Genomic DNA, 24,136 nt, shown 5'->3' with positions numbered 1-24,136 from the left:
AAAAGAGAGATGGAACACTCCAGAACAGCCAGTCAGAAGACCTTGGGGTCAGCAGTGCACACTACTGATTTCTCTCCTTCTTCCTTAACAAATGTAGGGGAAAGGAGTGGGGAATCTTCAGCTTCCAGAGGCATGCACACCAAAACCCTTTGTAAGGCCTCGATCCCCTCACTTCACCCAAGGAGCCGGGGCTGCCTCGTGGACTCTGCAACAGCAGTTCTGCTGCTTGTAAAATTACAACCAAACTTTTCCCTTTGTTCTAGCAAAAGACTTCCTGTGAGAAAGCAGTAATCCTTTAAAGCTTTCCAGCCCAGAGGTCTCTCCTGGTTTGTATTCCCCCAGCCCCAGCCCCCAGAGGAAAGGCTCAATCACATCACAAGGCATTCCTTGGTTCCAAGCTGTACTGGGCTCAAGGACTCCTGGTGAGGAAAGAAACTGGTCATCTGAACATCCTTTCCTGGGATCTGTCTGAAGTGTAGACAAGCAGCCAAGATGAATATTAATATGCCTTCCATCATCAAAAGCTATTGCATACCCAAAGGATGATAAATATTTTAATCAGTTTTCAGCTTGTCTAGCGGAAGTCAGTTTACTCCTCAGAGATTTCCCTAGTTCTGTGCCCAAAACCTGTCCAGTATACACTGCTTTCCCTATATAACTTTTGGAAATTAGTAATAAAAAGTCCAAGCTTTGTTGGGGAACTCATTTAATTTTTTGACAATTTTACTCTATTAAGTTTTCCAAGAACAGGAAAATCTAAAATTAAATAAAAAACACGACGATTCTAAGTTTTAGCAGCACTGCTAATAAGCTACTTATGTTTCACATTTAAAAGAAATTTTTTTTCATATTTGCATAAGTTGTTTGCCAGTGACTGCTCAATCTTCTCAGTGTAAATGCCAAAGGCATGAAACAGGACCTTCTCAGGTATCCTCTGTGCTCTAGGTATTATTATTTTTTAAATGTTAAAGGTGTTTGGGGGTATTGTTGGGAGGGTTACGTTTGTTTAAAAATAAAACTAACCCCATAATATTCCTGTTAAGCAGGACCTGACATTTTAGAGAAATGTACAGAGTTAAAAAGAATTTACTAAAGGCCACGCTGTTTAATGTGAGTAGGAGGAAATGGCTGGGCGGGAACGCTGACCTCACATCAATTCGGTTCTTCAACAAGTGTCGGGGTACCTACAATGTACCAGACACTCTTCCAGGAGCTGGGGAAATTACAGTGAATGAGACAAAGTCCAGCTCTCAGAGGGATTATTATACTAGCTAGAGGCAGACAATACACAAGTACCATGGCGAATGGTGGAGAGCAATAGGAAGTAGAACAGGGCAAGGCACTCTCTATCATAAGGAACTCTCTCCAAGGAGTGACACGAGCAGAGAGACCTGCATGAAGTGAGGGAGTGAGTCATGCAGAGTAACAGAAGGAAGAATATTCTAGATGGAGGCGACAGCAAATGCAAAGGCCGTGAAATGGAAGGAAGAAGCCGGCCATGTTCTAAAGACAGTAGGAGGGCAAGTGGGGGACTGCGAGGGAGGAGAAATCATGTTCTGGGGGGTCGGAGTGGGGGTGGACAGACCTTGTAGTGCTCTAGGCTCGTTGCAAGGAAGTGGGATGTCTGCACGTGATGCTAATTTTGGGTTGGGGAGTGAAATACCAGACTTATATTTTAAAGGAACACTCTCTAGGGACACCTGGGTGGCTCAGTCAGTTAAGCGTCTGCCTTTGGCTCAGGTCATGATCCCAGGGTCCTGGGATCAAGTCCCACATTAGGCTCCCTGCTCAGCGGGAGTCTGCTTCTCCTTCTGCCTGTGCTCGCTCTCTCTCTCTGACAAATAAATAAATAAAATCTTTTTAAAAAATAAAGGAACACTCTCACAGGGGTGGGTGTCGGGTGGGAGAAGCAAGGAGGCTATTTTGACAAATGATGGTGGCTCTTTACCAAAGTGGTAGCACAGGGGGTGGTGAAGGGCGGCCAGATGATGAATATTTTGAAAACAGAGTTAATAGGATTCACTGATAAATCAAGAGATAAATCAAGAGAACTCCAAGGTTATAGGCTGAGTAACTGGACAATACAAATTACTGAATTGTGTGATCCTGTGAGAAAGACATGGAGATTATGGGAATCAAGAGTTTGGTTTGAGGTATGTTAAATTTGAGATATTACTAAATAGCTAAACACGGCCCACCGTGCCCAACCACTATTCAGGTCTCCAAGACATCAGACCCCAGTACCCAGATAATATTAACAGATAATATTAATTTATAATAGGCATGGAATATCCCACCATTTCCATCCGTTAAAAAATTCACTATTAACTGCATGAAAAGTTTTTGACATTAAATAAAATACAAGCCCTCTTGATCCCCCAACATCTGTTAAAGAGCTGATGCATTATTCTGGGTATTACATAATTGCTCATTTAAATTAATAATACTTAAGTAAAGGGATATATATTATCAAGCTACCACCTGTTCCAAGTCTTTGTAACCAAAGCAGACATGACTGGAACAGTAGAAATTAATTTTGAGTATTGCCATAGTAATCCAGATTTTTATTTGAAGGCTAATTTTGTCAATCAATCAGAAACAAGTTGGAGGTTATCTGAGATTTTTATACACATCAAGGAAAAATTTACAAATGAGATCGTCACAGGTGGTTCCAGATGGGCTGAGGTCATGTAGAGGAAATACAAAAAAAGTCAATTATAATTTATGTGTTAGGGGAAAAGATGGTGTTAAAAACATCATCTATAAATGATCACAGAGATACTTTCAGGAATACTGAAAAAGCAACATATCAAGTTTCCCTTAGTTTAAAAAAAGGTCATTCTTTTGCAGATGTCAATGAAAAGAGAGCAGGATCATGGTTATGTTACCCTTAATGCACGGAAGAGCCGACTTAATGTGTTCCCAGAGCTCTCTGGTAAGTCAGATTTTGGCACTGGGAGCACATTTCTCCATAGAGACACTTTTGAAAAATATGGAAAGATTCTCAGCCCAGCTTCCCAAAGTATTCAGCCCACAGTGGGGTAGAAACATTACCAGAGTAGCACTGGGCTCCAATTCATTGAGTCCCTCTAGCTCCAGGAATGACCCCGGTTCTGGAGGAAGGGAAATGAGAAGAGGGGAGGGACGCTGTCACTAAGGGGCACTAGGTCAAATGGCCTCTAAGTAAGGGTCCTAAACTGAGGACTGTCTACACTTGCTTTTAAAATCACTAATGGCGGGGCACCTGGGTGGCTCAGTCAGTTAAGCATCTGCCTTCAGCTCAGGTCATGTTCTTAGGATCCTGGGATCAAGCCCCACATCGGGCTCCGCGCTCAGCAGGGAGTCTGTTTCTCCCTCTGCCCCTCCCCCTGCTCCTGCTCTCTATCTCAAATAAATAAATAAGATCCTTTAAAAAAAAATAAAATCACTCGTGGTGATGCCTTGCATGTGTACAGTACATTATATCTCACGTAGTTTTTCATTTGATCATCGTAACAATTTTCTTCAGAAAGTAACAGTTTTAGGGACCATTCATTAACCAACTTGGGGAAAAAAAGATCCTCTAATCTTGATACCGTTCCCAACAACTGGCTCACATCCTTTGGAAATCCTGCTTTCCTTTCAAAACTGTAGGCCTGCTGGACAGAGACTCCTAGAATATCTCAAAGGTCTTTCTAATAAGATAAATGACAGACTAGAGCTGAATTTAATGCCCCACTCCCCACCTCGGCCACCCTCCAAAAGAACTAGAGGAAATAAGGTATCCAATTGTTTTAGGTTAAAACTTTGCCAGGAAAAAATGGAAATTACTGACACCCCGATCTGGCACCCAGGGTTCTGATTCACATCTGAAATGCTATGATGGTCGGCTAGCCAAAGGAATCCAAAAGAAATGCCGCAGCCAAGGCTACCAGAGCACCCCCGGGGGAAAGAAGCAGGATCTCCACACCTCTGCATCAATCTGAAATCTGCTGTGCTTAAAATTATTTAAAACAACCACATTTGTCTATTGGACAAGAAAATAGAACATGTGTGAATCATGCACGTGTGCATGTGTGTACGTGTGTGTGTACGTGTGTGTGTGTATTTAACAAAGGCTAGCGAAATGTAGCCCAAGCCTATGGAACCAAGGCTAAAAGAGAACGGTGGCTGTTTATTTCAGGTTTTCTCCGCGCGTGCTAACGAGAGTTGAGAGAGATGGCAAGGCTCGTCCTTGGAGTTTCCCAGCTCCCGTCCCTCTGCCTCACTGTTTTAGGCTTCGTTAGCCTTGTTCCTCTTGTGTGCAGAGTAGAGGCACCTGAACGATCCTCTTAACATTCCTGGGATGTAACAGGCACATCCTAGTACTTGGTACCAATAAAGCTCAAGTCTCATACAGCTCATGTAAGGGTTAAAAACAGAAAGTCCTACCCACTGGTTTGCTCTGATGTTCCTGGAGATATTGTCGCTGGATGTATCCTCAGTAGAATTCTATTCAACACCTCTGTCTTTAAGTACAAAGCTGTAGGCTGTAGCAGCTTTAAGAAACATAAGTATCCCTTTTTTCTGCTGCACAGTATCTGTGTGTGAAATTCTCTAAAGGGGTTTAAGTATTTACCCTGAACACTATCAGACGGTTTCTAAAATTTTCCTTATCCAGTTGCAAAAACACTTCAAAGAGAATCATAAACATAGTCCTTTGTGCTTTCGATGCACATTCTGTTTCTCAAGCTTAAGCCTGAATTCTCTTGGAATTGTAAATTTTTTCCCCCAAAAAGACAGGATACACAATGCTTTTTTTTTTTTTTAATTCATTACTAAGTCTGCAGCGACTAAGGGAAAAACTGGAAAACTCTGAGAGAAATCCAGAAGGCAATCAAAGAAGGAATCAAAACCTGTTAGAAATTCATTGCTAAATTACACGTACAATTTCCCCTCAGATATTTTACTCTTAATAGAACAATGCAGCTGGGCTGTGGGGAACAGCGGTGGGGGGCTGGGGAGGGAGGAGGGTGAAAAGCACCGACCTTCGGTGAACACGTTTAAGATAATAAAAACCGTGAGCCAAGGATTTTTAGCCACTGTAGCTGAAAAGTGACTTTTTTTTCCTTCCCCCCCCCAATTTCCAAAGCTAAATATAGAGGTCCCCAAACTCAGTGTCTGTGTACATAATTTGAATTACTGGGTGCTTGTGACTGTTTACCTGCCTCCAATCTGTGCTTATCCTGAGCCACTCAGCACTGTACCGGTCAAAAAAGGGAGAAGGGAACTTAAATTTTAATTTAAAACCACCGGACATCTCACACCAAATCCTAAATTACTGTAAGATATTCTGCTCCTGTATCAGCGATGCTAATTCCGAAAAATGGAAGAGAGGATTATGTTTGCAAATGTAATTCAGTATACACAATGATACTAAAGGGGAGATATTTATACACACACATATGTTTACACACACGTATATAAGTTGGTGACTTCACTATTAACATGGGCAGAAAATTAATATTTCTATCCCTTTTTTCCTCATACCCCCCCCCCCAATCTTTAATCCTAGAAGAAAGTTTAAAATGAACTTGGCTAATTGAACTGTAACAGAATAGCCAATACTGGAATACTCAGTATATATTTCACGGGATGAAAAAGCAGCCTTGTTCCTCTATTCAGTTACAAAGAATTTAATCTAAAGCACTGTGATGATAGCTTCATTAATCTCTCCAAAACCAAACAAACTGCACCTCAGCTCAATCACTGCCTACGACTGCGTAACCCATACTAGGAAAGGCTCCACCAGACAGCAGTGGACAGGCTCCTGGCATGAGCGCTCCCAGATGATTTTCACAGGCCAAAATGACAAGGAAAAACGCATGACTCATCTCGAAATTAACCTATTATAACTAACTTGTAAAGGACAACCTTTACATTCGTAAGTACATTTCTCTCTTAAAACTTTTAACAACAAGAAACTGGTAACAGAATTAAATAAAACACCTACTCGTTTTCCACATCTCTCTGCTCTCCTCTGCCAAATTTTAACATAAATGGGTAGAAGTTAACGCAGCCTATAGCTTACCTAACATAATTATATGTTGTGTTTTACACTGTTTCAAAACGGATACATTAAAATGATCCAGTCTTGGCTCCTTCCCACTAAAGTCAATAAAGGTTATGAAGGCCAACTGCCATATGAACGCACTGCTATCCCAGCACGAAGAACTGTCAAGACGGGAAATGCAATTCAAAACATTCAAAGTGATCAGGATTCTACTCTTCTCTTCTAAGAGAAAGAAGCAATAAAAATTTTAAAAAATTAAAAAAAAAAAAAAAAGCATGAAGAAATTTCTCTCCAGTATATCAATCATCAGTACTTCTGAAAACGTTTACTCTGGAAATTATTCTAGAATATTTCCACTGGATTATACTAAATTGACCTTTTGTTTTTTAAGGTCAAAGGGAAATGAATAAATGTCATCAATTTAGAGGACATCACACCTAGTATTCTTTTCCGTATCACTGTGAATTTGATGGTGTTAAAACATTTTTATAGGTAAAATAAATGTCAGTTTTGCAAAGTGCGATACCAGACCCTGAGAGACAAATGGCCTATCCATTGAATCTCTGGCTACAGCAAGACTTCCTCACCTCACAGGAGACTTCGGCTTTTCATATTTCTCTTTACCCAGAAAGCAAAGCTTGTACAGTTTCTTTCAAATGGTAACTCTCTCTTATCCTGAAGAGTCGCCTCATAATACACTAATCTTGGTTGTGAGGTGGTGGGTTGCTTCAAGAAAATAAAATAAAATACAAATATCTGAATAGCGTTCCAGGGTTATACTACCATCCTGAACAGGGAGCAAAGATGAGAGGAAAACGCAAGGCTAAATTCTTGAGTTATACGAAAGGGTTGTGCTGCTTTGGGCTTAATGGCTCATAAATTCATGAGGTCATATTCAGGGAAAACGTGATATTTTATCAGAATGTCATTCAAATATAAGGTTTAACATTTACATCACAAGAGCAAGCACAGAGTAAAACCATCCTTGGGGATGGTGAGAATAAACAGTGTGATAAAAATAGTACTTGCTGGAACAGAGAATGGAAGTAGAGGCTGGGGGAGTTTCAGACGCAACGGACTAAACTTTCTGAAATATGTGACTGGTTATGACATGTGAAGCAATTACCATTAAGGGAAGAAACGTGATTTCAAAGCTCATTTTCCATTCTTCTGTATCCAACCTAAGACGACACCTTCCAACCACGAAGTGGGGGGAAAAAAAAAAAAAAAACCACAGAGAAGACAGAGAGAAATCACAACACCAGTGTCTTCCCTGGTACAAGGGCCGTCAGAGGTTGCTTTACTCATAAGCAAAAGGTGAAAAGTAATGTACATACTGCCTGAGGTTTTTTGTTTTGTTTTGTTTTCACCAAAAGAGAAAGAGATCGATGCTATGCTGCACAACAGACAAAATACGTTAATTAGAGAAGTCTTTCCACAGCACGCACATGATTTTACAATTTAAAAAAAAAAAAAAAGGCACAGAGATAAAGAAGAATCATTTGTCTAAAAGGATAGTAATTTTGAGTAATATATTCCCTGGAAGCAAAGCGAGTACATTCAGAAATGCTGTTCAGATTAGTCTAATTCTATAGAATCCAAATGTGCACCAAACACTGCACTTTTTATGTTAAATTGCTGTTGAATTTGTTAACCCACAACTGATTTCCTGTGTTATGGAATCTTGGAGATTACAGCTAACTTGAAGCAACAGGGATAATTCTTGACAGTTAATGGTACATTTGTATGCATTTTCCTGAAAGGCCAGCATCTTGAGGCCTCCAACTGGCGGCTCAACATTGCCCCCTACTGCTTGCAACTGCAAACATGTGAGGTGGGCTGCTACAAAGCAGGAACTCGAGGCGGCCAGTGCCAGGTCCACCCCCAGTAAGCACATACCAGATGGCACTGCGCTAACATTAGGAGCCACAGAACCATAGCCTTCCCCAGTGATTAGTATCTCCTGTCTCTTCCAATAGCAAAAATAAATTATTATGAATTTGTTAAAAAGTCATTTAAAAAGGCTTGAAGCCGTGCTTAAATTTAATTTAGAAGTATCATCCCTTTTATCTTGGCCCAAGCCTTCACTCTGCTGATAATGATCAGCCTGAGGCTGGCTGAGCAGAGACACCGGGGCCATTGACTTCACTCAGAACACCCAGTAATGTCACACCAACTGCAAGGAAACTCGCTCTGGAGCGTTCCCAAGGTTGCTCTTCTTGGTATTTTTTACACAAGAGTCATAAAGTAAACAGAAGATATTCCATCTAATCGATGGGCCATGGCCCAATTTAAAAAAAAATTATAGCTAAAGCTTTTAAATGAATTCATAAGGAATACAATCAGTAAACCCACAACACCGAAGACTACTCTTTAGAAGAAGGAAAAAAACAAAATCTTGAACAAAAAAAAATGCAAAGAATTTTTTTTTTTTTTTTTTTACAAAATCAATGAGTTCCTTTCTTATTCATTTGCTGATTCAAATTTTCTAATCTGTGGAGTTGTCCAATTACAATCCCAAAGTCAACCTGATGTCTTAGAGTCCAAGTCTGGCAAAGAAAGAGGTTCTTCTAACTCATATGTAAATGGACAAAACCAGAATAACACAGTAAAAAATTCCCTGAAACTGAAACTGCCTTTATATACACATCCCATAAAACGGAGCACACTCCACACAGGCTAATTCTAGGAACAGAACCAACTAAGGAGATTAAGGCATGGACTTTTCATTACCTCCAACTCAGTTTTACAATGCTCAGTTTTATACTGAGACTCAGGTCTTTGGAGGAATCCATTTTTGTGATACTATTAGTACAATAAAAGGAGGATTATAACATTCCTTCCTCAGACATATATCCATGAAAAGGCATGATTTAAAGATCTGAGGAGATGTCTGGAAAGCAAGGACTTCCGGATTCTGACCTAGACTTCCAAACTAAGACCCCTTCAGGGTTGTGACTTGATAGTGTCATTATTATAAAACAGCGGTGAGCACCAGCTATGCATTTTTGCAGACCAGTTCGCCGTTTCCAGCACATTTCCCAGTCTGTGCAGTGGTACTGCCTCTAGTTTGGCAGGCTTTTATCACTTTTCCACTACGTTCTAAAGGCAATGGTTTCCAGGCAGAACAGCGAGGTAGTGAAGGGCATGACCCTACGGCCAGCCTTCCTGAGTTCAAATCCCATTTCGCCACTTTAGGGCCTGTACGATCTTGAGGAAGTTATGTAAACCTTTTGTGGTTCAGTCTCCTGGTTTATGAAATAGAGAACCATCATACCTACTTTATGAGGTTGTCATAAAAGTTAAATAAGTTATATATAAAACATTCAGAATAGTGCCTGGTACTTCATAAGCATCACATAAGAGTGCTATTATTACTATTGTTTAAATTAAGACTTAATTCAAAACTTGCAAGTGGCCTCAACTCGCCTTCCAGCTACACTTCCGACTCTGTCCCCCGACTCCTTGCTCCGGGCGGGCTGTCCTTCCCCACTTGCAATCTTGTTAGTGCACTTCCTGGAGCCTGATGTTCCTCTCCAAGTGCCCTATCTGGCCCTACTCCTCCCCATCCTAAGTCCCTAAAAAGCCACATCTGCTGTTTCACGACAGTCCGGGTCCAGTGCTCTGAATTTAATACTCCCTCCTCTGGACTGTGATTTTTTTTTTTTTTAATCTCTATTACAGGCTTTCATTTTAGCTAATGTAACACCTGGCTACATTCATGTTTCTCTCCTTATTAAACTGAATGTAGCGCTTAAGAGCACAAGTCATAGAGCCAGACTGCCTGGGTCTCGATCGTGCTCAGCCACTTGCTCTGTGACCTTGGGCGAGGCACTTAATTTCTCAATGTCTCAGTTTTCACATCTATAAATTAAGACTCATAAGAGTTTCTACACTTCGTAGGGCTGTTGTATGAATTTTAGCAGTTAATAAGGGGAAAAGCCTTAGAAAGGTGCCTGGTGAGTCTGAAAATGCAAATGAATTTTACATCTTACTGCTGCACTGTTGTTCCCACCGCGTCACTTCCTAGCACGTGTCCAGCATGGTGCCTTGTACGTTGGAAATACTCGATAAAATACTCACGGAACTCCACTGAGCTCGTATGGACAAAATGCGGGCTGTTCCTTACCGAGAGTTACCTGACTCACTAGTTCAGGATAATGATGATGGACTTGCCGATGCAAACTCGGCAGCACAGTAGTTACACAGCAGAGCCCCCCAGAAACTACAGTCCTGGACCTCATGTACTTACCATGCCTTCCATCTTCTTCCACAGGTCTTCCAGTTGGGTTATGGGTTGACACCACCAATCAGTGCATTTTCTGTATCGATTGCCTTGAAACCAATACTGTCTCAGCCACTCGAACTCGACCTGAGGACCATAAGGAGAAGGCAGTTGTTTTAATGCCCTCATGGGGGACAATCAAAGACAATAATGTCGTCACTCGATTCCCCTCCAGTCATTTCGTTGCCACAGGGTGAGAAAAGGTGAGAAAAGCTCAGCCTAACCAGTTTCCAATATAACCTGGAGTCTCCAGAGCATTTGTGCAAAGCCAAGAAAAGAGCAGCCTTAAAACTGAGGTCCTCTTAGCGAGACAACCCAGCTTGGGCTGGGGAGGGGTTTTCCATCACCTTTATTAGTCAGACGTGAGGAAACTGTATGTCCATCAACAAATCCTGAAAAAAAATTAATTAGTAAAAATAAATTTTACCAAAAAAAGCAAAACAAAACACAAATACTGAGATCCTAAAGTATACAGCAGCCTGCACTATGTGTGATCGAGAAGATATAATCAGAAGCGGTTTTTATTAAACGTCCTTATTAAAGACCAGTATTTAGAGCAAAACATAGACACGTATTAAGAGATAGCAATTTCAAGTTTCTTAGATTTAAAAATCAATGACGAATTTACCATGGGCCAAGAGGAGCTGGTGAGAATCCTTGTCCTTATAACGAAATAATACAAAGTTAATTGTTGGGGGTGTATATTAAAGCTACAGCCATTCAAATTGCTACCTTTCAACTCAGGGCACATGACAATAGGTAGAAAGAATAGCGAAGACATTAATAATTGCTTCTCCTTCCTATGAACCTACTATGGTTATTATTATGGTTATTATTTGCCAACTTAGCATTCCTCCTTCTATTCTAGCAAAACCCCACTATGTGGCTGGTAACTGACCCCTTCCCCAGACCCAGTCCATGTGGTCTGGGGAGAGCTGCAGCCCCAATACCTGGGGTGGAGTGTGCCACCCAAGTGTTAGCCAATCAGCCCACCACATTTCTCTAGTCCCAGAATCGGGTATGGGGGCAATCACCATACATTCAATCACAGTAAGTCTGAGCACTGAGAAGACTGAGGAAGAGTATTCCACAACCATTTCCCCACCAAATGGGGAAAATGGAGACAACAAAGTAGGAAGCAACTGCAAGATAAAAAGATAAAAACCAGGTGCTGGTGATAGCATGTGGCTCTTGACCAAGCTGTTCCTGAAGCCTTTTCTACTTAAGCCAATTCAGGCTGGGTTTTCTGTCCCTTGCAACTGAAACAATCCCAATGTTACGTAGATGAGAGGCTGAGTAAAGCTTTGGAAGGGTAAGAAACTGTTTTCTATCCACTTCCCACATCTTTGAAAACTCATCTTCAACTTGAAAAAAATCAAGTCGTACTGTCGAAGTCCAACTCTATTCATCCCCCAAACTCTTTTTACCTCTGCCCTCTAAAGAAATGTAGAGCTTTCACAGCTTAATGTTGGGTCATCTGACTTTGCTAAGGTAATCGTGTTCCTTATACAGACAAACTGTTATAATCTTCACCTGTTACCACAAAGAATTTTTGTGTTTATCCATATTGAACTTTCATGAGGCAAACAAAAGCAACTTGTGAAGATTTAACAATGGTGAAAATGGCTCGAGTAACTAACCTGAGAATACGCAGTCATATGAAAGGGTCTCAGTTTACATTAACTAAATGTTTGTTTGACATGTAGAACTGATTTCAGTTAAAGCTGTTTAAACAAAAAAAAAAAAAAAAAGGAATGTAGACAATATTAAGACAATAGTTGCTGAACCTCACCTGTGGTATTAAGGGACAGTTGTTAACAGAAGTAAACTCGACTGCTTTGAAGGGAGAGCGAATACAAGTGTAGCTCAACTTCTCTGAAGATACAGGTTTAACAACGTTATTTATCACAAGACGAGTTATTTTTAAGAGACTTTGTGTGAAATGTGTTCACGCTATAGGAACAGCCTATCAGCATGGTATCATGCCCTATTGTCAGGGAGAGCTGAAAAGATTTTAAAAGGTTTTCCTATCTTGGGGCTGGTTATTTCCATCGATGAGGACAAAACATGTAAGCCCTGGCCACCGTGGTGTCCCAGGAAAGAAAATCGATTATCCTATGTAATTAGTTAATCCAACCTATCATCAGGGTATACCCGAGTCTAGATTTCAGTAAATTAAAACTCAGAAGACTGGTGAGGGACATACCTCCAGACTCTGCTATCAGACAAGAGAGCAAAGAAAGACCCTGTCCATTGTAATAAATGGTGACTTCCTCTTCCTCCTCAGATGCCCAGCTATCATTTGAAGCAGACGGTGCCATGAGGAAGAATAAGGGCTCCACCGCCAAATGGCTAGGTCACCTGTAAATAAAGATCATTACATAACAACCACATAGGTTTGTGGCGAGGATTAGTGGGTTAATAATGAACAGCCTACTATATGCCGGGCACTTGCTAGATGCTAAGAAAGCAAACCGAAGGAGGCCACAAGGCCTAGAACTTGTTGTCCCCAAGGACCTCACAATCTGATAAAGTCTTCTTAGCAGGAGAAGTTTTAACATCCATGTCATTTCATGCCCACCCCCCTCCCACCGAGGCCAGTCAGTAAAGTTCAACACTGAGGACTTACTCCCAGCAGAGGTTTATTCATGAGCTGAAGTACTGTCCAGGAGATGACAACCTTTCTGGGCATCAAATCCACTGGCATGCATTTTACTCAACTCCAGAACCTGACGTTTTCGTTTTCAGTGTCATGGGCAAAAAACAGGACAGGATTTTAAGCAAATGTCACCCTCACCACGTCCCCCACTGCCAAGAGAAGCCATTGGCTGCTTTCGTAAAATTAATTACGGAAGCAAAAAAGATTTTCAGCCCCCTGATTCAGAGTTTGAGTTACAAAAAAAAAAAAAAGAAAAAAGAAAAAGAAAAGAAAAGAAAAAAAACCACAACCAAGCAAAAAAAGTTATTTTTATTTTTTTCTCCCTAAACTGTGGGGATCAGAAAGGAAAAGTCGCTGTGTGGATTCTGCATATAAGCTGACAGGTCAGAATTCAGAATAGAAGGGAAGCCTGAATTTCTTCAGGGCTAAAAAAAATAATAAGTAAATAACTAACTAAATAAATAAAAGGCCAACCATAGCAACTGACCAATACAGTGCTAAGCATGCCGGGAGTAGGGTCTCCATCCCTTCTCCAGGGCATGGTGCCCCCAGGAAGCTCATAACTATCAGAGCAGAAACAAGAGACAAGCCATCAGGAGGGCTGCAGCTGACCTGAGGCCAGGAACACGCCACAGGCGATGCAGATCCCCAAAGATGTGAGCCTCAGGGAGACAAAACACAGGAACTCTCTTGAGGTTCTCTGGGAGTTCATGATGCTTATGAACCAAACTCCCAGATTTTGGACAGGCCCTTAAAAGAAATTCACTGTGATTCAATCTTGCGGGCCAATGCCCCACAAAGGTAAGCAATGCCCCCACGTATTTAACCAAAGCCTACCGACAACCTAGAGGCCTTGCGGGTTCTTGAAAGGCCATCTGAAACATCAGAGAAATATGAAAGCATGTCCACATTTCAGTTTCATCACTGTGCCTCAGAAAACCATCCCTCATAACCCTCATAACTAACCTGTACTGGAGCAGTCTGAACGATCGGTCGAGAAATATTTTTCTCCTAAAAGATATCTAGGAAAAGTCTGAAGGGGAAGAAACCTGCCTACCTGAAACATGGGGCATTCGGCGGTAAAGTTCAAAATCATATTTATGAGCTACTACATCACCATATACTGTAAATCACCTCCATCCTCTTACAGGTAAGCAACTGTCACCTACTTTTCTTCTGCCAAGTTAGTTTGGGCTCTTCCTTTGGCCCCAGCTCAGCTCAGGCAGTTCCCTCATGAGCTGCGTGAACAGGCCCAGTGGGGTTAACGTCTCACTGTAATAACTGGAATAAGTTATCTCATTGAGAAAGACGTGAGACCAGGAGAGATGTTAATGTCCAGTGTACAAAGAGCCACCCTTCAAAGGACCCTTCACAGTAACTTTAAGGAAGATACAGGTTGACCAAAACTATTTTTAAGAAGGAAAACAATATTTAAAAACATGCAGGAAGATTCTACTTCCAACTGGACAAAAGATCTTTGCTAAGCATCTTAAATTAGGAAAAAATATCTTAAGGTATTCAGTTCTACTCCCCAAAATTCCCAAATCGCTTGGTTAGAAACCATCTAAGGAAAACAAGCCACATCTACACCCACATAGCCTGAAAGCCTGCAGCATATAAAACCAAGGGCTTCATCCTATAATTGGAGCAGCGAAGGCACATGGCTTTTAAGAAACAGGAAAGCAAACAATAAAGAACCCGAGGGAACTATTATGGACATGTGTGCTATTGCTTAACAACAGGACACGGTAGAAAGCCAGCATGCCAGTGCTCCATCCCAGGCCAGCGTGTATGGCCAAAGAATAGTATCTGACGATATGCCTTGACATATGGAATTCATTCTTTAAGGGGATGGCCTTGAAGAATAAAAGATTGGGGGGATGGACAAGAAGAGCACACACGCTATTCAGATTCAAGCTCTCTCTCTCCCTTCAACCCTAGACCACAGTTTCAAGGGGCTGAGGTTTCTGATATATCTTTATCCCACTTTGCTTGCTAACATATACAATGTCAAAAGCAGCCAGTCCCTTTCTGAGGCTAATGGGTTCAGATGACAATATTCTACTGTTAGATAAACAGGGTGATCTTACAGACTGCCCCCACTGGTTGATGATAACAAAACATCTCAGTCAGTCACAGAAGAAGACCAGAAGGACAGGGGCAAAAATAGCCCACGTGAGTGTTAAAGAGAGCACCCATTCTGCTAGCTCAAATCCTGACATTGCAAGGTATGTAGGGAAGGAAAAGACTTAGATTTCCAGATTACAATTTCTTTACTACAAATATGGAGAAATACATAACTTTGCTCCCAAATCTAATTCAGTGAGGTCACCAGGCCCATAAATGCTTATCTTTCTTGAGGTTCTAGCTATCAGCAATGTCTCTAGCGAGGACAGAGAGGAGAGAAAATGGGACACTTATCAGGCACAACGAAGGGAAGAAAGTCAGTCCTGAGAGCAGAAGTGGCTGTTATTTCCTGGAATGGAAGAATACCTTTGCCTTTGGTTCTGGAGATTTTGGCAATGTTTCACAAAGTGTGGAGTACTTCGTAAGATCCTAAATATCTCTTTAAAGACATAATATGATATTGTGGAAGGAGACACTGTTTCTCCTCTGCGCCAAACCCCTCGATGGCTCTCCATTTCCCTCTCAGTAGACAGGAAAGTGGTTGTCCTTATAGGGACCGCCAAGGACTGATATGATCTGCTGCTTTCCAGTCCCCTAATACCACCTCTGTGACCTCCTGTCCTCTAACTCGCAGCCCCACTCCCGCCATTCCAACTAGACTGTCCCTTACCTAGTCTGGAAACATCAGACATTCTCCACATCACAGATTTTGTGGGGGCATCTCCCTCCGCCCAAAATGCTGTTCCCCAGATCTCTACATGGCTCAGTCCTTATGTCCTTCAAGCCCCTGCTCGCGGCACATCTTCTCAGGGGGAATGTTCTCTAGTTCTCTCGATCTAACATACTACCTGATGAACAGATGCATGAGGCATATTATCTGGCATCCCCCTGCACCAGGACGACGGTCTTACTTACCAGTATATACCCTAAAGCACACAGACGGTACCAGGCGCATGGTCAGTCATTACTTGTTGAAAGGACGAAAGAGAACATTTTTGTATTCCAAATTCTCCATCAATCCTTCCAATTCTAGCAAAGAGAAAGTCGCAGGTTGGCGATGACCTTCAACAGTTCTCTATCACTTAGGAATCTCTTTTTTTCCTTTTAGTGTTTTTTGTTTTGAGGTATAATACGCCCATGACAAAACTCACCCATCTGAAGTATAACATTCAATGACTATTAGAGAAAATTCATGAAGCTGTATGTGAATCTCCTTTCTCCCATGGATAATGGAGACTTGAGGCTCAGAGCCTTCTCCCAGCAAAAGCACCTGCTGGAAGGTGGTAACACTGCTCTGTTTTCACTGGCAAGATTTTTCTGGTTCCTTTTTCTTTTGGCTAGTGATACAGGCTTCTACTTAAAGTGGTAATACAAAGCTTCCCTTTCGGAGACATGTATTTACATAAAAAATGAGCTGAGTTATGGGGCGCCTGGGTGGCTCAGTCAGTTAAACATCTGACTCTTGATTTCGGCTCAGGTCATGATCTCAGGGTCGTGGGATCGGGCCACGTCATGCTCTGTGCTCAGCAGAGAGTCCACTGGGGATTCTCTCTCTCTCCCTCTCCCCCTCCCCACTCTTTCTCCCTCTCTAAAGTAATCAATCAATAAATCTTTTTTTAAAAAAAGAGCTGAGTTTTTAGAAGTATTAAACAGACAACAACATGTACAGTCCAAAGATAAAGCAAAAGCGGCAAGGGTGTTGCTGAGAGCAGCAAAGTTTGTGAAACCTTGTATGGTGGGACTGACGGCATGCACCTCGTTTTGTAAATAACACGCCAGGCTCTGCCACCTCCTCTTAGGCTCCACCCATGATTCCCACTGGTTTTGCGGGCAGATTACTCTTCGTGAGTCTTGTGCTTCTGCACGTGTTTGAGCAAAGCACTGACCTCCCTCTACCTCAGCCTCCTAGTGCAAGAATGTTTAGTGAACAACCTTGGAAGTTATAGTTTCTCCTCCGGAACAAAGGGCAGGGATGCTAACAGCCTAGGAGGATAAAGACTGTATCTTGTTTGGAGCAAAGGTCAGGCAGGGTTACTACCTATTATAAAAGATTTGGCTTCCCTTTGCTCAAGTTCCCTTCCTATACTACAAGCCCTGCATGCACCCACATTATAGGCCCACTTCGCATTGTCCTGCTGAAAAAGAGCTCGCAGAACTGGCATAAAAATGCAGATACTCTGGCTACTGCTCTCGTTGTGAGTAATTAAACTTTCTCTCTCACTGAGGACTTTCAGGGCTCACACCCACATGAAATTAGGGCAGATCAACTTGTGAGCTTGCAAGTAGCTTCCCAGTTCTTGAAAGTCTCACCTCATTGTGGATTTCTTCTCCTTGTTTCAGAACTGCAGGCTCAAAGGATTTCAAAGAAACATCACCATTGTCTGCCTCATTACGGACATTCTGCAGAGCCAGTTGGCAGCGCTGTAAGATATAATCCAAGGTTCCAGTCGAGCACTGCAGAGACAGAAATCAAGATTAGAAGCAAAATCCAAGTTTACCATACAATGCTTCCTAGGGATGTTCACATTTGTCCCTTTTCTATTCTTTAATCTGTTGCCCCCACAGCTCAGCCCATATTTAACTTAAGAATTACTGTAGTGGGGGCGCCTGGGTGGCACAGGGGTTAAGCGTCTGCCTTCGGCTCAGGGCGTGATCCCAGCGTTAGGGGATCGAGCCCCACATCAGGCTCCTCCACTGTGAGCCTGCTTCTTCCTCTCCCACTCCCCCTGCTTGTGTTCCCTCTCTCGCTGGCTGTCTCTCTCTCTGTCAAATAAATAAATAAAAATCTAAAAAAAAAAAAAAAAAAAAGAATTACTGTAGTGGGGGCGCCTGGGTGGCACAGCGGTTAGGCGTCTGCCTTCGGCTCAGGGCATGATCCCGGCGTTGTGGGATTGGGCCCCACATCATGCTCCTCCGCTATGAGCCTGCTTCTTCCTCTCCCACTCCCCTGCTTGTGTTCCCTCTCTCGCTGGCTGTCTCTATCTCTGTCAAATACATAAATAAAATCTTTAAAAAAAAAAAAAAAGAATTACTGTAGTGGCCTGCTCCCTGGACTCTGTGTTGCCAGCTTGGCCTCACTTGGGCCTCTCTCCTTGCTGATTTTCTTTTATGATGTGGGCCTTATATCACTAAACAGTAGGCTCCCTGAGGCTAAAGCCATGTATGTACGTATATGTACATATATACATGTATACACACACACCATTTTATTATATATTTTTTTTCTACAGATACTCCAGTATCTAGAACCAAGTCCTAAATGTAAAAGAAACTCAGTAAGGAGTTTTTGGGTGAATAATTAATTAACCAAGAAGTCAAAGACACTGACTTTTTTATAAGCGTCCTGAACCTAACAATGGGAAAGAAAGGTAACCAGACTGATTGGTTCAACAGCCCACAAAATGGAATAGTAACAGTGGGGAAAAAAAAAATTGAAGTTATAAACACAGGGCAAAGAACTCATTTTCCTTTTCTGCAAAAACCATACACCAAGCAGCTGCAGTCCTTGGCGGAATAGGTTCTTCAAATAATGGAGAATATGTGGCTCATGCCCTCAAGGCATGTTCAAAGGCAGAACTTAGTACTTTGGTATTGGCAAGGGCACAGATAACTAGTTCATCCCTCTCTGTCTGTGGGAGCAAAACAGAGGTCAAATGGACAGCTCTTCCTTTGAATGATATATGTCAGAAAAGAAAAGGATGCAGACGGAGAGTGCATCCATTGGTTCTGACGACAACATGATTTCCTAAGAATGATAAAAAGTAAGCTATAAATATCCTTTCAACCCAATGAGGAAAATGTATTCCTAAAGTATTTCTATTTCAACATGTATAATTTAAACAGATCCCTTAGAAATAACCTTGAAGGCTAATGCCTTGGCACAAAAATTCTTTCTACGGTTACTGCCATTTTATGCGATGTGTCATGGATAAGCCTGGGAAAAACAAAGTTATGGTGCCAAATACAGAAGCCTGACTAATATGTATTTTAATATGAAGATCGCAGAGTGCTGGAAGCACAACAGCAGGCAGCTCCCACTTGCTACAAAGAAAAAACAAAAAGTAGAGCTGAATCACCACTCACTTTTGTCCCGGAGCCACTCCTGCAACCTCTTTTAAAATGACATTCTATCTATAAACACGCTCTACTCACACCTTTACTTTCCCAAGTATCGAGTGACCTACGTAAGAGGTTACTAATCACAATGCCATTTATTACAAAAGACTGGAAACAACCTAAATTTCCCACCAATAGGGGACTCACTAAATAAACTACAGTGGAGCCATACTTGCAGCCAAAGAAAAAAAGGGGGGGGGCGGGTAGGAGGGGGTACTTTTTTTTCTGGGTGTTCAGAATTTTATCCATCGTACAGAACCTACAATAAGGCCCATTTTTGGGGCAGGGACGGGAAGCAACTTTACTGAGATATAATTCACACGTCATATAAGTCACACAGTGAAAACTTACAATTCATTATTTATAGCATATTTACAGAGTTATGCAACCATCACCACAATTAATTTTAGAACATTCTGGTCACCTCCCCAAAACAAACTGTACCCCTTAGCAGTCACCTGCTCCCCCCTTTCTGCCAACCTTCCCAGCTCCAGACAACCACGCATCTATTTTCTGTGACCACAGGTCTGGCTATGCGGGACCTTTCCTATAAATAAAATCATACAATAGGTGATCTTTTGTGACCAGCTTCTTTCACTGAGCAGGAGAGTTCAAGGTTCATCCATGTTGTAGCATGTATCAGTAATTCCTTCCCTTTTATTGCCAAATAATATTTGATTGTATTAATCAAATCATATTAATCAAATAATCACTTTTGTTTTTCCATTCTTTATATAATGAACCTTTTTTTTTTAAGATTTTATTTATTTATTTGACAGAGATAGAGACAGCCAGCGAGAGAGGGAACACAAGCAGGGGGAGTGGGAGAGGAAGAAGCAGGCTCATAGCGGAGGAGCCTGATGTGGGGCTCGATCCCACAACGCTGGGATCACGCCCTGAGCCAAAGGCAGACGCTTAACCGCTGTGCCACCCAGGCGCCCCCATATGATGAACCTTTAGGTTGTTTTCACTTTTTGCCTATTATGAGTCAAGCTGCTAAGAACGTTCATGTACAAGTTTTCATCTCTCTCAGGTATGCAATTGCTAGGTCATGAGGTAACTGTATTTAAAATTCTGAGGAAAGGTCAGACTGTTTTCCAAAGTGGCTTAACTATTTTATATTCCCTCCAGGAGCGTATGAGAGTTCCAATTTCTGCACATCTTCACCAATACTTGTTACTGTGATTCTGACTGTAGCCATTCTAGAGGGTGTGACGTGATAACTCACCGTGGTTTTGCTCCGTATTTCCTTGATGACTAATGATGTTCAACATCTTTTCATGTGTTTATTGGCCACTTGTGTATCCTATTTGCAGACATGTCTATTCAGATATTTTGTCATTTAAAAAATTGGATTATTTATCTTTTTAATTGTTGGGTTGTGAGACTTATTTATATACCCTAGACACAAGGACCTTGTGACATAAGCAACAGGAAAATACTTCTTGCATTCTATAAGTTCTCTTTCCACTTTCCTGATGGAACCTTTTGAAGCATAATAGGGATTTTTTTTCAGATGTATTTATTTATTTATTTAAAAGCGTTATTTATTTATTTATTTGAGAGAGAGAGGGATAGAGAACAGTGGGGAGGGGTAGAGAGAGTCTTAAGCAGACTCAATGCTGAGCATGGAGCCCAAGGCGGGGCTCGAGCTCACGACCCTGAGACTGCAACCTGAGCTGAAACCAAGAGTCAGATGCTTAACTGACTGTGCCACCCAGGTGCCCCTATTTATTTTAGAGAGAGAAGGAGAGAGAGAACGTGGGGGGAGAGGGAAAGAGAGAATCTCCAGCAGACTCCATGCTGAGCACAGAGCCCAACACAGGGCTCAATCTCACGACCCTGACCTGAACCTAAACTAAGAGCTGGACATCCAACCCACTGCACCACCCAGGCGCCCCTGAGGCGTAATAGTTTTTCACTTTGGTGAAGTCCAATTTACCTATTTTTTCTTTGGGTGTTTGTGCTTTTGGTGTCATATCTAAGAAACCACTGCCTACTCCAGGTATGAAATACATATTGATAAGTAGTTATCACCACGGCTTACGAAAAAGTGCAGAATAGTAATGTAGAGTAGGCTACCATTTGTATCAAACCTGTTTTGAATAAACACATATTTGTTTATATATGTTTTAAGTATCACAGAAAGGATAACAACAAGCTGACTCCACTGGTTGCCTCTGGGGATGAAGAGCTGGTGGCTTTAGGAGAAAGAGATTTTAAACTATTCTTGGGTACTTTTTGAATTTTGAACCATTTGAGTAACTACATATTCAAAATATAATTATATATAAAACACATAAAATTGAAATTAAAAAAAAAGATATTCAGGAGGACAGATTTCTTCTGTTCCAACCAGAAGAAAAAAAATTCCAGTAACAATCGAGCACCGTCAGACATAATCTAGTCACATGTAACCGAAAAACTAGATTTCTTCTCTGATTAACTAAAATGAAATTCAGAACATCACTTCCTTAAGACAATCTATTTCCAACATACTTTGAATGGACAAGAAACAGCAAACCATTTTGTGCGGCACAGATAAGACACAGCACGTTAATTCTGCATGAAGGAGAGGACATTTATAAAATAAGTGAAGGCTACCACATTGGGTTTTTCCATCTCTTGTCTTGAGGGAAATACTAATGTAACTTTCATGTTAGAAAAAAAAAATCTGTTCCCTCTTGTATTACTGACAACAATAATATGACATGAAAAAAAATTTTTAAGTAATATTAAATCATAATCCTATCATCTTACCTTTTTTAAATTATTTTTATTGCACATGATTCTTTGTCCACACAGCTGTGACCAGAATGTACACAACAGTGTCTATTCTGTTTTTCTCTGCAGCTAAGTATTCAAAGTAAGTGTTTCCAATGGTTGCTCACTGAGGTGATACTAGTTTAATTAACCAATCACGTCTACAGAGGCACTGAGGTTCTGTCCAGCTCTTCACTACTCTTAGTCACTCTAGATAAACATTTGTGTGTGTGTGTGTGTGTGTGTGTGTGTGTGCTTCCTTTGAATTGTTTCCTAGGTTTGATTCCCAAAAACAGTGTTATGAGATCAAAGATGTTTTTATGGTACTTTATACACATCCCCATATAGCTTTCCAAAAAGTATACCACTTAGAAAAACTTCCCTAAGTATATGAATGTACCTATTTCACTGTACCTTTACCAACACTGAACATTATCATTTTTGACTTTTCATAGAAATAAAAAGTTACCTTAAAATGGTGATGTTTCAAAAATCACATTTTACTTTAAGGTGATTATTAAAGCCTGTATACATCAGATGACATCAAACAAAGCTAACTTTTTTTTTTTTAAAGGCCAGATAGTAAGTATTTTAAGCTTGCAGGCCACAAGGCTTGTTGCGACTATGCAGCTTTGCCTTTTAACTCCAAAGCAGCCATAAACTATACAGAATCAAGTGAGTGTGGCTGTGTTTCAATTAAAATTTTATTTATAAAAACAGCTGGCTAGCCCATGGGCCATAGTCTGTTGACCCTGATCTATAACAGAAAGACAGTCACATCATTCACAGTGGAGCTGTCTAGTTAGTAGCTTGAACGCAATACAGAGACCATAAAAGACATAGATTTGAGATAATGTTTTTCTCCCAACAGCATCACTACACAAACCTGCTTCTTTTTTTAAAAGTTAATTAACACTCACAATGTTGCCTAAACTTAGAAGCCACAAAGCCAGCTGTGACTAAAGCAGAAAATGCTGAACCTCAGGATATTTTGAAACCTCTGCTACCCTCATTAAATTGGTCCACCTGGAAAAAAGGAAATCAGGGCACGGGGTACTGTTCGAACTGTACTCTGGAGTGCTCCTCTTGGTGGCTTCTGTGTAGGCACGTTTCTATTGCAGGACGTGGAGGAGAAGAGCTTTAGTCCCTTCTTTGCATTTATCTGCCAGACCACTCCATGGGGCAGCTCCAATGCAGCCTGTTCAAAACCGAATGAACTACTGTCTTCCCTCACTGTCTTCAACTGCCATTTCTACTAATGGCAATGTCATCCCCAAATCACCCAGGCTTGAGAGCCAGCCAAGAGCCTGGCACAGGGAAAGCATCCTGTAAAGAGTTCATTCGTTCCTTTGTTTGTCCATATATGCATTCCTTCTTCTAGTCCTCGCTCTACTCAGTCAGTCCTTCCTTCCCCACTGCCTAACAGAACTTACTTTCGGGTCTCTCAGATAATTATCCGTGTGTTTATTTGTTTGGGATCCGTCTCCCCGACTAAAATGGAGGTTCAACAGAGGTAGTGGCCATAGATGTCCTGTTGATGATGTTGACAGCCCTCTCCCTCAAGCCCGTCGTGCCGCTGACCACGTAACAGGCACTCAAATATTTAGATGAGCGCGGATGGAAGAGAGAGGGCTAGGGACATAAGGAGAAAGGGACGAAGGAATGTTTCATGGGCTTGATGGCATCTTGATTTAGTAGACACTCAGGCCCTCTCTGGCCCACAGCAGCATGACGGGTCCATGAGAAAAGCCACTTAATTACCGAATGACATGCCACTGCCTTCAGACTCAGTCTCGGGATTGAGAAGGGCTTGTGCTTGTGTTCCCCTGCCACTTTGTTGTACTCCTTCTGCCCGACTTCCCACCCTGGTCCCCCTGTGGCATGATGGAAAGGCAATCTACAAAGCAAAGCACAGGTAACAAGCTTGGATACAAGGTCAACTTGTAGTCCTTCTCATGATTATTCCCCCGCTCTATGGAACCCTCCTTAATCGATCACACAGTACCGCAGGGTGACTACTAAGAGTCTTTCCCACCTCCTAGGTTTCCATTCTGAACTGGTCTAATCAGCTGGCCATCAACACTGCAAGTGGTGGCAGAATTTAGCAACAAAGTCTGGGTTATGAACACAACTGGGGAGCTCAGAAATTCTGGGC

At 41.6% G+C, this 24,136-nt stretch overlaps 1 protein-coding gene across 6 annotated transcripts in view; it reads right to left on the bottom strand.

Annotated features, from left to right (window-relative positions):
* The window catches only part of FTO (FTO alpha-ketoglutarate dependent dioxygenase), a 415,235-nt gene that overhangs the window by 232,078 nt on the left and 159,021 nt on the right, over nt 1-24,136 (bottom strand). For all 6 annotated transcript variants that reach the window (XM_026494768.4, XM_057314090.1, XM_044382390.3 and 3 more), the window contains exons 6-7: nt 17,413-17,556; nt 10,284-10,403 (exon numbers count right to left, since the gene is read on the bottom strand). In XM_026494768.4, coding sequence (XP_026350553.1) covers nt 10,284-10,403; nt 17,413-17,556 — 264 coding nt within the window. The remainder of the gene's footprint in view (nt 1-10,283; nt 10,404-17,412; nt 17,557-24,136) is intronic.

Source organism: Ursus arctos, unplaced genomic scaffold, assembly GCF_023065955.2.
Source record: "Ursus arctos isolate Adak ecotype North America unplaced genomic scaffold, UrsArc2.0 scaffold_19, whole genome shotgun sequence".
Lineage (NCBI taxonomy): Eukaryota > Metazoa > Chordata > Mammalia > Carnivora > Ursidae > Ursus > Ursus arctos.
The sequence above is the reverse complement of the archived record's forward strand: the minus strand, read 5'-3'. Positions and strand labels throughout refer to the sequence as shown.